Raw genomic sequence first — 16,825 nt, 5'->3', positions numbered from 1 at the left:
ATAGAATCTTGGGGAGGCAGAAATGTTTGGGAGGCCATTTCCAAGATGCGGTGGTGAAAGCTATTCAGGATACCTGAGCAGCATAGTCAGGTCCAGACCAGCAGAGTGCCTAAGCCATGGCAGTGCTCAGGCTGCTTCTTATTTCAAGAAAATTCATAATTTTTCATTACAAGCTATTTGAACAAAAGACAGAGATGGGATTGGGAGCAGGTCTGAAACGCAGAATTCTCCCTTCTTCTGTATTTCCCCAGAATTATCTGACTTTGGAAGTGTGTTCTTATGCACTCTTTGATCGATTAATCATATGTTCTTTTTTATAGTGTCGGCACTTCAAGAGGATTGATGGCAGTCAGCAGCTGATGATTAGAGTAGTCTTCTGAGAGAGAGCAGCATTTCTTTCTTTGGTTGATGTATTTCTACTGTGAAGTTCAAGCTGGTAAGTGATTCCTTTAATCATCTATGAACAAAATGGCAAGTGTTGACATTGACCATCCACAGAGATTGCCATGAGTTGTTTGTTTTCCCACTGAAGGTAGATTGGTTCTAAGATTGGTTCTAACATGATACACATACATAGGAGCCTCGAGGTGGTTGACAGTTTGGGGTGTATGGCTTGTGAATTCGAGGTGAAGGGGAGGTGTTAACTTCAGCTGAGCTGGTAGCACCTGCATTCTTCTTGGAGCTTAAGCTTCTAACAAAATTTACAGGTGAAAGTTTAAGTGCCTGTGGCATCTTTGGTTCCTAGCTAGTTAGATGAGGACTGTATAGATAACTTTTTTTTTTTTTTTTTTTTAAAATCTAAAACCTTGTCTATACTTCCTAAATTTTACCATAAATGTCTAAATCCTTTATTGAATTTGTCTTTTGTTAATTATTGAAATGGTAACTCTTTAAGAGACAGTAGCAACACACAGCCTTTTAGGCAGCTCTGGGTATTCAGATGAAGATAAATGTGACCATATGCAACTTGGAGAATATTTGTCTCTATTGGAAGAGAGCCCTTTCAGTTAGCACTTCTTTTGGGTGAGCTATTTTTACAACTTGTGGAAAGGCTGTGGCTAAGAGAAGTAGACTTTCTGGACTGCACTGAAGGAGTTTTGCTTCTAATCTTCTTCTCACCTCCATTTATTTGCTTTGTATCTACAAAGTATGGAGAATAAGAAGATAAGCAAACAGGAATTTTCACTTGCCTCTGTATTCTTATTGCTAGTCCTCCAGTAAGAAAAACTCAGGGAGTTTTAAATTTCTGATTTTGGAATGAACTTGGTCTTTTACGACAGCGTCTCATTTAGCAGCATAAGAAGGCTGCATCGGAGATGGAACCAAGTATTCTTGGCCCCAAAACCAACTCTAAGTATGTTTTGGAGCCAACACAGTTCATTTTTGGCTCCTGGCAGATTTTCTATTGCCCATTCCATGGCATATGAAGCCATGTTAGGTAAAGTCCTCTCATACATCACTGGTATAGCTGCAGCTTTCACACTTGATTGTGCTTTGCATGCTGTGGCAAGAAGCCTGTGTGCTAGGGATCCACCTCATTCCCCAAGTCAGTTGCAAGTTCTTCCTCACAAAGTATTTTTATGTCTCTTGTAAAAAGCACCAAGCAGACAGTGTCATGCCTCGGCTTGAGGAAAAGAATGTTTTGTTAACTCTGTCATGATGATATCACTTAACTGATGCCAATTTTAGTGGATGCAAAAACCTTTCTGATATGACTACCAGCCATGAGAGTCCACATACAGTGACATCTGCTTGCAGAATTATTTAACTCTGATACCTACCAAGTGATGAGACTGACTTTGTAATTTCCTTTTACTAATACCATTTATAGGCACCAAAATATACTTTACCCATAAAGGAGACAAATAAAACCATTTTTACTTAGTCTAGAAGAAAATCTGGCAAAACTTTGAAGAAAGGAGGTATAAAGTTAAAGGAAACAGGTGATTCCACTCTTTTTAGGAACAGTTTCTAATAACCATTTAACCAAACTGTTTTTTCTTTAAAAAAAAATAAAAGACAGACTATAATGTGGAATAAAATTGGTGACAGAAAACATTCACAACTCAGAGATATTATTTCAAGGAAACATTTCACTTTAGACTAACTGACAATCATCCCATCTTGATGACATAAATTAAAGGCCTTACACATAAATAAAAAATTACCATGGATCCAAAATAGTGTCATAAGTTCATGTATTAATTCAAACAGCTGAAGAGGTCTGTCCATGTTTCAGAATGGCAGAGAAGTATTAGTTACAGGTGCAAATCTGGTCTTTCGAAAACTGTTAGTTGAAACAAACTTTCTGTCAAGTTCATTTCTCATGTACTATCCGTGTATGTGATGAAAACCAAAGCTGCACATCATGGCTCTTCTGGGATTTATTTATTTATTTATAGACAGTTATTTAATAAGAAAATATGACATTTTTGCAGTGCATTAAAGAAAAGATTAAGTGTAAAAACTGCAAAAATACCAGGTTTGGTTACATTAATTTAGATTAATACTGTGTTTTCACCACCTACTAGAGAAATGAGAAATTGCAAAGTTACTTCTGTCAAGCAAGTTGAAATATCAAAATCGTAGTAGCTGTAGTACCACATACCTAAGGAAGAGGGTGAGTTAGTTGCTTAAGAAGGAACCTGTGAAGTTCTAGATGTGGTCAGTGATGAAAACGTTCGGACCCAATAAATTAACTATACAAAGGGAAAGAGATGCAAAATAAGGAGGCTCTTCAAAGTTTCAGTGATACAGCCATATCAGTATATTGAGGCATCAAAAATTACAGCTAAATATCTGTATTAAGAGGCAGCTTGTATGTGCATTTTGACATTACCCTTCCCTCATAATTTGCTACAACTTTTTAACAGGAGGTTACTATCTCTGTAGTAGAATGGGTGGTAGAGGGAGTGGTTTTTTTCAATGTGAAGTACAGCAGATCAAACTCATTAACAGTTTAAATTACCAGATTTTGAACTAAAGTGGCTGAATACCCATGCACATTCCTTTCTGCTGATTTCCGGGAAGGAGGAGGAGGGTCAGGAACCTTTAGCTGAGGAATGGCATGGGCAGCTGGGGATGGTAACTTTTTGAACTCCTGGGGGGAAGACTTGCTAGAGTTTGTCTGTCAGCAGGCAGTGTGTGCCTGCTGTCTGACACGTTTCTGGTTTTAGTAATGTCTCCAAGTACGCACATGACGTATTTTGGAATCTTCTTCTATAATACTCTTAATGACTGGGTTGTGTTAGGTATCCAAAGGGACTGCAATAAATACTATAGGACAAACTTATTATGTTTCTTGACATGACTTAGGTTGAATTTACTTGTAAGCAGGTCAGTTATACCTGCTTCCCTTCTATTCAGAACTTTACTGTCAGTGATTATTAGATGGACTGGTTAAGCAGATCAAGCATGCTCATATGATAACATTGCTGATAGCAGGGATTGTTTGACGTTAAACTTGTAGTTGAAATGGAATCTATCACCATTGTGAGAAGCAGCTATCCAGTGGCTGTATAACAAAGTGATACAGCTTTAATATTTCTGGGTGTTTTTTCAAAGAACTGAGAAAGTTAGAAAACTGGCATTTCATAATCGTTTAAATATCTGAGTTACTTTTTATACTTTTAAGTACATCTTATAGAGAGAATGCCCAATATGTCTGGAGAGACTGATTGATATTTAAGTCCTTCACCAGTAATTCCATTCTCTGGAAATCCAGATATACAAGTCCGTATATTAGAACTGTGTTCTAAGATAGGAGTGGTATTTTCAACAAACAGGAAATACAAAACACCTTAATAAAACCAACTTAAATTAATTAAAAGTTAGCAGTAGAATTAGCAAACTCTCCATGATGTTACAAATGAAGGGTTGCATCACTCATGTACCAGAAGAATTTGATTTGTATAGAACCTAAACTATATCAGAGCACTGATCTTAATACAGTGGAGGGGAAAAAAAAAGTACTATTGTATCCAGCCAAAAGCATTAACTTGGACTTTCTGGACCAGTTTGAAAACTGATGGAAATAATGTGCTACACCAAAATACAGAGAGAAACTACATATGTAACAAAATTTGTATAAGATAAATACTTGTATGTTAAAGCTTTCTAAATGAACTGGAGTGTTTCATAGTGTTAGAAGAGTAATTGTGTCAAAATCCAGAGCTGCTCAGTAGTGTCAAAAGTCAAAGCATAATTACTAAGAGGAGAAGGGTGACATATTTTACAACAGTTATTCTGATTTTCCTTGTTACTGGAGCATGTCCAAAGAAGGGCAACAAAGCTGGTGACGGGTCTGGAGCACAAGTCGTATGAGTGGAATCTGAGGGATCTGAGGCTGTGTAGCCTGGAGAAAAGGAGGCTGAGGGGAGACCTTATTGCTGTCTACAGCTACCTGAAAGGAGGTTGCAGCGAGGTGGGTGTTGGTCTCTTCTCCCAAGTAACAAGCAATAGGATGAGAGGAAATGGCCTCAAGTTGCACCAGGGAAGGTTTAGATTGGATATTAGGAAAAAGTGCTTCACTAAAGGGGTTGTCAGGCATTGGAACAGGCTGCCCAGGGAAGTGGTTGGGTCACCATCCCTGGAGGTGTTTAAAAGATGTGTAGCTGAGGTTCTTAGGGACATGGTTTAGTGGTGGACTTGGCAGTGTCAGGTTAATGGTTGGACTTGATGATCTTAACAGTCTTTTCCAACCTAAATGATCCTGTGATTCTATGACACTTAAGATGTCATTGCATTGCATTTTGAAAGAGATTTTGAGTTGAAGTCTTTAGCTGGGTGATCAGGAGACTAGGACAAATTATGAGAACTGCAGAAAACTGAATGAAACATGACTTTGGATATCAGTTACAACTCCATGCTGCTTTGTTTGTGTAGATTCTGGATAGACATGGCATTAAGGTACTTCAGGAAGAAAAGCTGCAAAAAGGAGATGTAGGCCTTTCATTTGCTTATTTAACAGTGTTGTGTTTGCTTCAATTGGCAACACAACTTTTGGGTTTTTGTGCTGAGAATGTGGCTTTGACATGTGGTTGCATAAGCCTGTAGAATTTTTAAGGACAGCAGCAGGGTGCAGTGAAAAAGCAATTTAGATCTGAACCGAGCCTGGTCATTTCTGGACCAAAGTTTGTGTTCTCTCACTTTTTTTCTTTTCATTCCCCTAAAACAGTAGCACAAGGTCTGTACTTTTGCCGTGTGTTCTCTTCATATTTTGCAAAGAAAGAGTGGTGTCTGGGTTGTGCTAATGGGCTTGAGTTTCTGTTTGGAAAAGGATTCAGCAGCTTTTGAATGTCTTCTAGTCACTCCAATTTCTTAATTTCTTGTAGCTATGAGGTAAATATGATTTGTTTCTTTTACTATGCCTAAGCATAAATGCATAATATTCTTAACTTATGAAGGATATTATTGAAAAGAATATTTAATATTTTTTGAAGATTGTTTTATGGCATGTCTGTCTTTTTTTTACTAACCTTCGACGTTAACATAAGGTAACATTTTGCATAACAATGTATATGAGCAAATAAATTTTAAAATAGTTGCTCTGTGTCTAGATTTCTTCAGTTCAAATGTTTTGAACAGGAAATAGTAGAAAAAATAAATTAATACATGTCAAAGAGAAAATGACATAGCATTCATTAACTTCAGATGAGTCAAATAAAATCTTAAGTATTGAGGGTTAGTGTCTCATGTACCTACTAAAATACAAGTCAGCAGGTCACTAAGCGGCTCATTTTTCATGCTGAATTAAGACATTGTCTTTTTAGTAGTTCAGGCTTCTCAGCATTTTTGAGTCCTTCAACAAGCATTACATGCTTACATCAGAAACTTGCTACTAGAACTAGTGGCTTCTTACTGTTTTTATTTTAAATTCTTTCTGGTTTGAAGTAATTGTTTTAGAAGTTTCTGCTGGTGGGTTGTCTATAATGCATAAAACAAGGTAATCTTCAAAGCACCGAGGAGTTCCTGTTCTTCTGCCTGGCAGCCTATGTCATTAAATTATATTCTATTCGTTATTAGCCAGAAGTTTGAAACCCAGGATTACTATCCTAACTTCTTGTGCATTTTTAGCCAGTTCTCTTATATGTGGAGAAAGACATGCAGGTGAGGTGTCATACAAATAATTCCTTATACTGTATTGCATATCTTGTCTTTAAAAAGACATTTTTAGTTTCAGACGTTTAGGTGCATGTCCAAAATACTCACTTAAGTTGTGGGTGAATTGCACTAGATTTCACAGTTTGGATTAGTGTAAACAGGTGCCACTGCTGAATACTTTCTTTCTGCCCTTGGCCACTCCACAGTAAGGCATTAAAAGGCAGCTGCTTTGAGCACTGGTGTTTGAAATAATCCACTTTTATAGTCATTATAAATGTCAATATTGCTATCTTGACTATAATGGTTATGTTCTTTAGAAGTTATAACTGACCAAGCTACCTTAAAAAGGAATTTAAGACCATAAACTCCAGTGTTTGAAAAGTTTTAAATGAGTTTAAAATTCAAATAGTTAATTGGCATAAATGAGGAAAACATGCCAGAGAAATTATTACATCATTCTTGTTTTATTTGCTGGGAATATCTCAGTGTGTCAAGCTAGGGGAATCCTTGTCTGTTGCAGTATTACTGGGTTCTTAAAAAAACAAATGAACAAACAAACAAAAGCAAACCAAAAAGCCTAATATTATTTATCTGCAGTGTAGGTTTGTACTGGTTTCCTGTGTGCTGTGATAAAACCTTAAATGTTATAATAATTTTACATGCTATCCTTTCTGTAGCCATTGAGTGAATGAACACTCAGTATTTCATTTTATTTAGGTTTGCTATGCAAACTTTGTATTAAAAGAAAAAATTATTAGCTAGCTAATTGGTTTCGATATTATTTTCACCAGGATATCTGAGTGTTTAGTTATCAGCAATTAAATAATCTGCAGAATACTCCTCTTGATTGGACCTTTTTTACACTCTTTCATGGCATCACATTGACATTATTTACTTAAGCTTCTGCTTTCTGCTTTCAGTTACAGCATCTGTAGCTTTCCATTCCTGGGTTTCCCATCCTGCCTCAGCTTATTCTCAGCTATTTTATCTTCGAGTCTCAGTATTCACATTGTTGAGTCTTCTAAAATGCCGTGTGAGCATTAACATCGGAACAATTGTTCTGTTTTCATGACTGTGTGCCTGGTAGCATGGATTTGCCAACAAGCTGTAACGGCAATTTCTGTAGAGCTTTAATAGCGATAGGTTTGGATAAACTTGGTTGTTCTGAGCAGCTGGGAGAGTTTCCAGTTAAGCTGGCACATACAAGCTATAGAGCTTTAAAAAAAGAAGGAATATTATTAGGAGCGTAATTCTGCCAGCTTCTTATGGCAATGTGTGAACGGAAATTCTCAAAACTCAATATTTCTTTCATTTTTATGGAGTTTTACGTATGTTTACGTAGTTTTATGGCTGAGGAGGGACATTTTTGAGAGGATAGAAGACAAGTTTTGACACAAGAATAACCCTCTTGCTCAGTTTTCTTTTTATTTCTAAAAGCAAAAATTTTACACATCAGTGAGGATTTTTGAAAGATCGCTTACAAAACATTACATGCACCCAAAGCCTTATTCTTGAAAAGGTTTTTTTTATTTTTTTGACTCTTTATGGAAGAACTGAACCTGAAGAAGACAACTAAAAATTGAGGAATTTATTTTATTTATTTATTTATCTACTGCAGGTAGAAGAAGCAGAAAACAGTATTGTAAGGGAAACATTAACTCTGAGCGCTGCTGTGAACTCCAGCTGTTATTTATAGTAATTGCTACTTGGATTTTTGCCTATACAAAGAGAGGCTATTTTGTTAATTAACGAAACAGGGGAGAAGTTCAGATGAGAAAGCACAGTTACTAGATGATGCAATGTAGAGCTAGGAAAAAAAGGGGTCAGGTAAAATACTGTAAAGAAGAAAAAGTTTTAGCATGAGATAATTATGATTCTTCCTTATTCTGTGTGGTAAATTTGCCAAACAGGTACTTAAGGTGGCTGGAGAATTCTGCGAACTGATGGAGTTAAGCTTAATAATACTAGTAGAAATATGGAAGAAGAAATTCCAATACTGGATGTGTTACTAAGGAAAATATCAGTTCTATTAATGATTGAAACGTAAATTGGCAGTGGCTCTCAGAACATAATGCCTATTTATCCTTATGGAAAACATGACACCTCAATTCAGTGTCAGATAACAATGTGCCAAATATAAAAAGGGATTTTCATTTGGCATTTTAAGTACTCACTCCTGCTTCTAACTATGGTATGAGGAGAGCAGTTCCTATTCTGGCTGGATGAGAAAATGTCTATAAATGAAATTTAGGAGAAAATGCATATATTTTTTTCACAGAGTAATATAGTTTGCAGTATAAACTGCTTTTTAGTTGCCTTTTCTGTTTACTGTTTTGACTTTTATGTGGATTTACTTTTTTTCAAAGAAAAAAAATGAATGTCTGTTTCTCTCAAGATAAGCACAATTCAGTTCCTGTCTGTTAAAAATCTTGATATTTATTTTCAAGTACATATCCTTTTATGACTGCCTTTTCTTCATTTGTATAGATTTATTTGAATGTAGTTCCCAGAAAACATTATAGTTTCTTACACTCCTGGAGCCAAATGATAGGAGGCTCTTTATTTTGCCACGTTCCTTTAAGAAATATGATTTTGTATCATATCCTTTATGCCTGCTGTGCTGTTCATTGAAGTATGGGGATCTGTTCCTGATGGACAGTTGCCAACATTCTAGAACTTTTGGGTGGTTTTTGTTTGTTTGTTTGTTTGTGTTTTTTTTTTCCTTTTTTTTTTTTTTTTCCTAGCTGTCAAACAAGAGAATTCAGGGTAGAACAGAAAGGGTGTTTCAGTTAAAGATTACTATGGGTAGAGTATTTTAAACTATAGTTCAAGATGCTATTTATTTTATTTAAAAGGAAATATAAACTTTTAGAACAGGACCCTTTCCTATGCTGCCGTGACTCTTTATTTTAGGGTTATAGGTTACTGAGGAATCTAGTTCTGTCCTGCAGCTCCTCAGTTTGTATCATGTTGTGACACCGTTAGGTACTCAGCAATTAATCACACTAATGGAACAACTTGTGCGTAACTGCTGATGACTGTGAGTAATAACTTTATGGCATATAAGCAAATTAATTCTTAAAAAATCTGAGGTATTTAGATTCCCCTCTCTAAAACTGACCAAGAAATAAAGCCTGTCACGTTATAGGTTTAAAAGAATATGATGCAGCACAAAGAAATGTGTATCATAAGCATTAGAAATTTTTCATGTCTTATATTTAACATTGCATTTATTTTATTTTAATTACATTTTAATCAGTTTAAATGTAGGTGATCCAAGATCTTATTTATAAAAATATTTAGCAGTTTGATTCTTAAAATCTGCTCTGATTACTGTTTATTGTATACTGAATATTCTAATTCAGCCTGAACAAAATAATAAGAAACTGTAAAAGCAGGTATATATTAAATCTCTGTTTCTTTATTAGTATGTATTTAAGGCATTTACTGGCATGGTTTTAGTTATGTAAGAAAAAAATACTAGTCTGGCATAAAATGAAGTAGCACAAAAGAGAAATTGTACTTAAGAAGCAAGAGAACTTATTTTAGCAAAAAATGGTTACCTGAGTTACCTGGTTTAGTACATGAAATTGTAGTTCTTAATACTTTTGGCACTGTATTTTTAAATGTGTATTAATAGGGTAAATAAATGAATTAGAAAAGCAGAATTTGGAATGAAACAGACCTTTTAAGTGCAACAAATACAATCCAGGGTCTTGGAACCTGTGTCTGTTATATTCCATCTCACTTGAATATCAGCAGGCTAGCAGGAGTGGTAGTGAACTCAATACTATGTACAGTATAAATAATCGTCATATTTTGAGCAGCAAGCATCATGACCAGCTGATATTTTCGTTCCTCAGGACCAGTTGTTCCCAAGACTGCGTGGCTAGAGCCATATGATCTTATCAACACATTTGAGAGCCCGACCCAAACACTGAGAGAGATTTTGCTGCAGCAATGACTGTCATAGAAGAAAGTCGCCCTTTTGCCCAGCAGCTATCCAATGTCTACTTTACTATACTTTCACTTTTTTGTTTTAAGCTTTTTGTGAAGATCAGCCTCGCTATACTTAGTCATTTCTACATTGTGAAAGGAAACCGTAAGGAAGCAGCAAGGATAGCTGCTGAATTTTACGGAGTTCCTCAAGGACAAGGTATATTTGTACTTATTATCTTATCACTACTCTTTGGGATTTTTGTTGTTACTGGGTTTTATCCAGGTAATTACTTATCTGCTAGCCTCAATTGTTTTCAGTTTGTGAAATGATATGTGTGTTTCTTTAACAAAAAAAATATCTGAAGGAATGTTGTTAGATTATTTAAGCTTTGGGGTTTTGTTTTGTTTTGTTTATGTTTGTTTGTTTGGGTTTTTTTGGTTGGTTGGTTTTTTAATTGGTTCTCTTTTTTGTTTTGTTTTGGTTGTTTTTTGTTGTTGTTTATTTTTATTTGTTGTTGGTTTGGTTTTTTGTTAATATTAAGTTCAGAATAAAACTGAAGTATTAGAGCCAATATCCTGTTAGGAGAGAGGCCTTACTTAAGAAGGCTGTATTTCAGATTGCCGAATACTTCCCAATCTAACACTATTTTCTGTATTGCTTCTAAGGTTCCCCAGCTTACTGATGCAGGGTTGAATTTTTCCATGCTTGGCATGTGATTATTTTGCAACACTTAAGTTAAACTAGTCCAAATATTTCTGAGAATTATTTCTTGTTTAAGTTAAAATTTTCTTAAAATAAGTTATTTGAGAAGATATAGACCTTCTGTACTTCAAAGTTAGTGTCCTGGCACATAGCAAGAAGCTTATGATTTGTCAGGGTGAACTTTTGAGCATCTATGTGGAAACCCATCAACTTTCACTAGGTTGAAAGCTCTTGCGAAAATTCCTTTTTCTGTTTGCTCAAACAGAACTTTGGTAGAGCCGGGCACTACTGTTCACCCCCCACTCATCTGGGGTGAGCCAGGACCATTTTCATTCAGTCATTTTGGGTCACAGAACTCAGAAATCTCTTTTCTCAAGTGTGGTATCCTAGTGCACGGCTGAGCCGTGCTTGTGCTCAGCTTGGGATCTCTGCTGCCTCACCTGTCTTTATTGTTGTTCCTTGTATTCTGTGAGGAAATCACGTTTGTGGTAGGCAATGGAACAGGAAGACTTGTCTTGCCTCTTATCACCTTCACTACTCATCCCTAGGTACCATGAACAAGAAGTAATTACACAAGTTAAATAAAAAAAGAGAAACTATAGAAGCGAGCCAGAAATGGTTTCAAACCTGAAGATCTTTTCTTTCTTCAATGTTGGGACAAAAGCTAGACATTTTGTGGCTATGTTTAAATTTGCCAACCAGAGAGGCTTACATCCCAAAGCAGGAATTAGCTTGCTTTGCTGAAGATTTACTTGAGGTGGATTTATATCGTGTTCTCTGCACAATTTAGAAAGTTCTGAAACCTGGTGTTTTTACATCTGAATATGTTAATGGCATCATTTGAACCACTATGCTTGTGTGTTCATGTGTGAGTATCTGTACAGATACATATATATGTGGGGGTGTGTGTATGTATGTACTCATTACAGTAGGTCGGCAAGGACTGACTGTCTCACTGGCAAAAGTACTCATAGAGAATGTGTTAGCTCTCTCTTGAAACCAAGAATTTTTTGTCAGAAACTGCTGGCTGCCTCTAAGGTGGCTCATTCTGGGAAGAACGACGCAGAATCTGAGTAAGGAAGGAAGAAGACTGAGGAAAAGCTAGAGGGAAAGGAATAACATGCATCAGGTTGAAAAGCAAGAAAGTCCCTAAAATGTTACCTGTTGCTGAATCCAGCAGACTTTAGTTTGGTCATTTGTCAAATGTCTTAACTATTATATCTAAATAAATGTATGTTCAGCATTCTAGTAGCTGGGCCATGCAAAACATGAAAATGTATCACTCTTGCAGGTTACTGTTTTTCTCAGGTAGCAGAGGTTGATATTGATTTAAAGGCTCAAACATATGGTAGAGTTTCTGGTTTTCTGCTTGGTTTATTAAAAGAAAATAGCTAATGCAGCTGGTTTGTGCTTAAACTGTACTTTCTGCAAATCAGCACCAGTGTGTCTTAATTTTTCTCTGTCCAACTCACAATGTTTGGGTCTGGATCTATAACAGTCCTAAGCACATGTTCAGCTAGTGTTACATAATCTGCAAATCCAGCCATTTTCTTGTGATTAACAGGACCAATCTTTGCTCTTTGGGAGGCAAATAACACTCCTCAAAATTACTGTTTTATCTTTTCTATATCTTTGTTCTATGTTTGTAGGAGGGGGCAATTTACTGTCTGAACTGACACCATTCTATGAGATTTGGTTTATGTTTGTGAAATACAGCACAGAGGTACCTCAGTAGAGTGTATACAATACCATGTAGCAAAATATCATGTTCAAAGCATTATCTAGAAGACGTACAATAAGCAATGTGAAGCTACATTTTGAAACATTAAATACTGAGTATCCTCTTAATTAGTGATCCTATCTGTGTTTTTTCTTAAGCAGTGGAGAAATCTCAGCAGAAAAAAAACCAACCCCAAAACAGAAAATCAGCCTATTATTGCCTAACTGAGGTTTATAGCATTTCAAGAAGTAATTCAAATTAGAGGAAATGCTAGTTTTCATTTTCTAGTTTTAACCTGATTATGTACTCTTAAAATTCTGTTAGTGCTGGTATGTTCAGTTTGCTTGTAGTAGTACAAAATTATGTTTTGCTATTCCAGTGGCTTGGCTAGGATAGAGTGCTATAATTTGGAAGAAGGAAAAGAGCCTTTGGGAATAATGTGCTGCTAGGCACTGGCATTATTCCACTTTTACTGAATTGAGCTATTGACTTAAAATAAGCCTTTCTTTTACAAAACCTGCATAATTGAGGACATTTTAGGTACTGAGCAATAGTAGGGTGCACAGGTCAGTACTGGGTTAGAGGCACAGGGATCACACGTTTTATGTCCGACTTCCTTTGGTTTGTGGCTTATTCCTTGTTGAATATGAGGAGACAGCTCAGCCTGGCTCATCTGCCTCCTGTGGTCTTATTGCTATGTATTAATAGTGAAACAGGTCATATTTTGTTTCTTAATGTTTCAGAAATATTTTCTCTCCAGTTTGGATAGTCCTTTGGATCTTGTATGTATGTGAACAGCTGGATAGGGATAGTTTCTTAATAACTAATTAGAAATTACTATACCGTGTATGTGGCATTAAAATATAAGAACTAGATCAGTACTCAGCATCAGCTAAGACCAGAAAAGTGCTTATAGGTGTTCTACTAATCATAAGTCACATTAATTTGTTTATGGAGATGAAGTCTGAGTAAAACTGAAAGGCACCTTTGGGGTTAATTTGGACACTCCAGGATCAAAAATAGATGGTTTGCCTGGCAAATGTTTGCCTAACCTGTTTTTAAAATGCTTAGTAATAGTGATTTCTGCAGTGTCCTTATGCAACCAATTACAGTTTTTACTGTTCTCATCACTAGAATGCTTCCCACTCTCCTCAAGATGTACCTAAATCTTTGTTTCTGCAAACTAGATACATAAAATATGAGTAAGGTATTTAATAGTTTTCCCCATCTATGAAAAGTAATCAATTTAAATGCTATTATCACGTGTCTTCCTACTTCTACTATTTTTGTCTTTTCTAGAACAAAGAGAAAAGGATTTAACTTAGTCTGTCCTCCTAAGTCTTGTTTTCTGGACCTGAATTACTGTAGTTGCTCTCCTTTGGACTTATGCCAGTTCATATACTGTTCACAGACATCTTTACTGATGTCTAATTCCCCGTGTTAAACAGAGTGCTCTAGCTGAGACTTTATTAGTGCAACCAGTGAAACTATTTGTTGTATAAAAGTGGAAGAGTTATGTCATGTGCCATATATATGATATGCTATGTAATATCTCCTGGAATTATGCTTTTTTTTTTTCCCCCCAACAGTTAAGTATTAAGGATACAGTCTATAGCATTTAAACCCCCCATTAAAACAGAGTCACTGTATTATGCATTTGCTTTTTCCTAAGTATAATACTTTGTACTGGCCTTCAGGTAGCTTCATACACTTGACATCGGACAATTTCTCCATTTTACTCAAATCTGTTTTGAATTATTTCCCTCTGAGCAGTTACAGCACCTGCAGTTTAGTGTCATCTACTAATTTTATACAAATAAATACAATAGTCTATCATCCATAATACTACAGCATTGAATAGCAACAAATGCAAGATGGAACTCTGCAGTTTTTTACTTTTGTTTAAAGTGATTTAAAGACCTGTGTCTTAATAAACTGTCAGAATTTAAGTATTTTTTTCAGTGAAATCAATGGTATTACTACCATAAAAGAGTTAAATGAAAAAGGGATCAGTTCTATTATAAAAGTCCCATTTACTGGATTATTTTTAACTTTGGCACTAATTTTGTAAACACTCATGTACACATGCTTGCCCCATTGAATTGAAAGGGACTGATTAGTTGTTTAGAGCTAAGTGCTTTGCAATCAGGGACTGTAGCTATGTTGTAAATAGATTACGGTGCCTAACTTTCCTTTTTTTATTGTGTTGAAGTGAACATGTATTTATCCATTACACTAGAAAATTCACAAAAGTCATAATTTTATTCTTTCTCTATGGAAAAAGTCATAGCACATACGTGTTTATTCAATTTCAAAATACTGTGCCCTACAAAACTGACCTAGTCAATGAACTTATTTGGAAATTAACTAGATATAATTAGCTCTGTAGCAGGCAAACTGCAGTGACAGTGATCTGCACAGTAAGATTTTTCTCTCACTGTATTTCCAGAGCTCTGAAGAATTAATGATTCTAAAGAATTTGTATTTGTATTTGAGTACAGCTTCTCAAAATATATTATACTGTTTTTACAGAACTGGAGTGGTGAATATGTCCTGATTTCTTCTAAGTTTTCAAAAAAAGACTATTCTTGAATGAATACAACAAGCTCTAAGCCAGCCATCTTTGTTCTATCTGCCTTGGCCAGGCATGGCAGGAACACTCAGTACACTTGTTATTCCTAAATTAAGCTGTCCATGGGATTGTGGTAGTTCAAGTCTGGAGTCCCTATCTCCTTTCAGGATTATGAGGCTTGTAAATAGTACAAAGCCTTCTGTTTCCTTCTTTTTCTTAAACGCTGAGTGCTGCTTGGGTGGACCCAAGAAACTGGTCCATTAAACACAACTCATAAATAGGAAATATTGTTATGTTTCACTGTTAGAGATTTGCTGTTTGAAACACTTGATTACATTTTGAACTGTAGTGAATAATTAGAGCACAGTTTTCCTATTATTTTATTTGAACAAGTTGCAATTGATAATGTCACTCAGCAGCAGTTGTTAGGTAGAGAAGATAGGCATGAGGCATTTTCTCAACTTGCATTCCAGAGAGATCACAGTTCTATTAATAAAAGCCATATAAGACCTCTACTAGCTTCCTGGATACAATAGAGATGCATTTAGTCATGACAGGAACATTGTATGGCATACCTATTGACCATAACACTTGGTGTAAGACACCACATTTAGCATTTATTTTTCATATGCAGAACATAAGCTAATGGTGTCGAAGTGTTTAAGATAGTGTGAATGATCTTTTTTGAAAGTTCAGAAGGGAGTTTTTTTTGATGGAACTCATCAGCTTCTCTTGTATGTTAAGATCTTTGCCTGGTACGACAAACAGCTCTCATAGAAGAGTCATACTTCAAAATAAATCTCAAGAACTAAGCAAATGACACCACATATCAGCACAGTACCAGAACCATTCTCCTCTGAAGAATACAATCTACCTTCAAGGGATTTTGGTGGCAGTTATAGGATGTAACCAGACCGGCATGGCCAAGGCCCTGACCTATTTGCAGCAACAAAAACCAAGCACATCTGCTGGCAAGCATTGACTCTGCCCTCACCTTAAAGAAAATATCCAAGGCTACAGAAACTTCTAGTGAATATATCTGCTGCAAACTCCTATCCGTATTTCTATATCAGGACCTCTTTGAGAATAGCGTCGCCACAAGCTGTATTTTGTGGTCAGTATTATTTATGTATGCCTCTGGAAATGTGTCTTTCCTGAAAATGGACCTTAATTTGTCACCAGGCTAGGTCCTGTTGGCTTGCTTGATGTGCACACTCTTTATCTCACATGGAAATGCCATCATCCACTGATTATTTTTGTGGGTGAAATGAATAACAAGGTTTTGAACTACAAACGAGTACAGAATGGAACATTATGAACTCCGACGTTGCTTAAAACCTGGGGTTTTCAAGGTGCACAGCAATCAGACTGAAAGATAATCCTGGGGCAATCTGCCTGTAAGGCTTTAAAAACAACTGTTGTTAAGGAGAGCTCTTAGGACACTCCAGTACTGGGCTGGGGCAAGCTCAAACTCACCATCAGCATTGGTCTTTTTTGCAGCAGTGGGGTGTAAGGCACCAGGGGCAGACCAAAATAGCATAGCTCCCTGAAGGTGATGTTCTTTCTCTCAGCCATGGACTTGTTATGGCCAGGGTTCTGCTATTTGCCCTCCCCTCTTGTAGGGGATGTTCTCAAGCATTTGCAATGCAGGCAAGTGGCGAGTGAACTTCTGCCAGGGTGAGATAGTGATGGCTTTGGGGGAATGCATTGCATGCCTAAGTACTGAGCTCTAGGCATGATTGCAGCAATGCTGGCTGCTTGGTCATAAATCCATGATGGCATGCTGCAT

The 16,825-nt window shown here is 36.3% G+C and overlaps 1 protein-coding gene across 8 annotated transcripts in view; it reads left to right on the top strand.

Moving 5' to 3' along the window:
- Positions 1-16,825, top strand: part of ASB5 (ankyrin repeat and SOCS box containing 5) — a 37,755-nt gene that overhangs the window by 2,223 nt on the left and 18,707 nt on the right. For 4 of the 8 annotated variants that reach the window (XM_080344487.1, XM_080344484.1, XM_080344485.1 and 1 more), the window contains 2 exons: positions 321-436; positions 9,966-10,258. In XM_080344487.1, coding sequence (XP_080200613.1) covers positions 10,063-10,258 — 196 coding nt within the window. In that variant the 5' untranslated portion in view covers positions 321-436; positions 9,966-10,062. Of the gene's footprint in view, positions 1-320; positions 437-9,965; positions 10,259-16,825 lie in introns of those variants that run through there. The other 4 variants (XM_080344491.1, XM_080344492.1, XM_080344488.1 and 1 more) reach the window with 3 other exon arrangements.

Source organism: Nesoenas mayeri (assembly GCF_963082525.1).
Source record: "Nesoenas mayeri genome assembly, chromosome: 4".
Lineage (NCBI taxonomy): Eukaryota > Metazoa > Chordata > Aves > Columbiformes > Columbidae > Nesoenas > Nesoenas mayeri.
The sequence above is the reverse complement of the archived record's forward strand: the minus strand, read 5'-3'. Positions and strand labels throughout refer to the sequence as shown.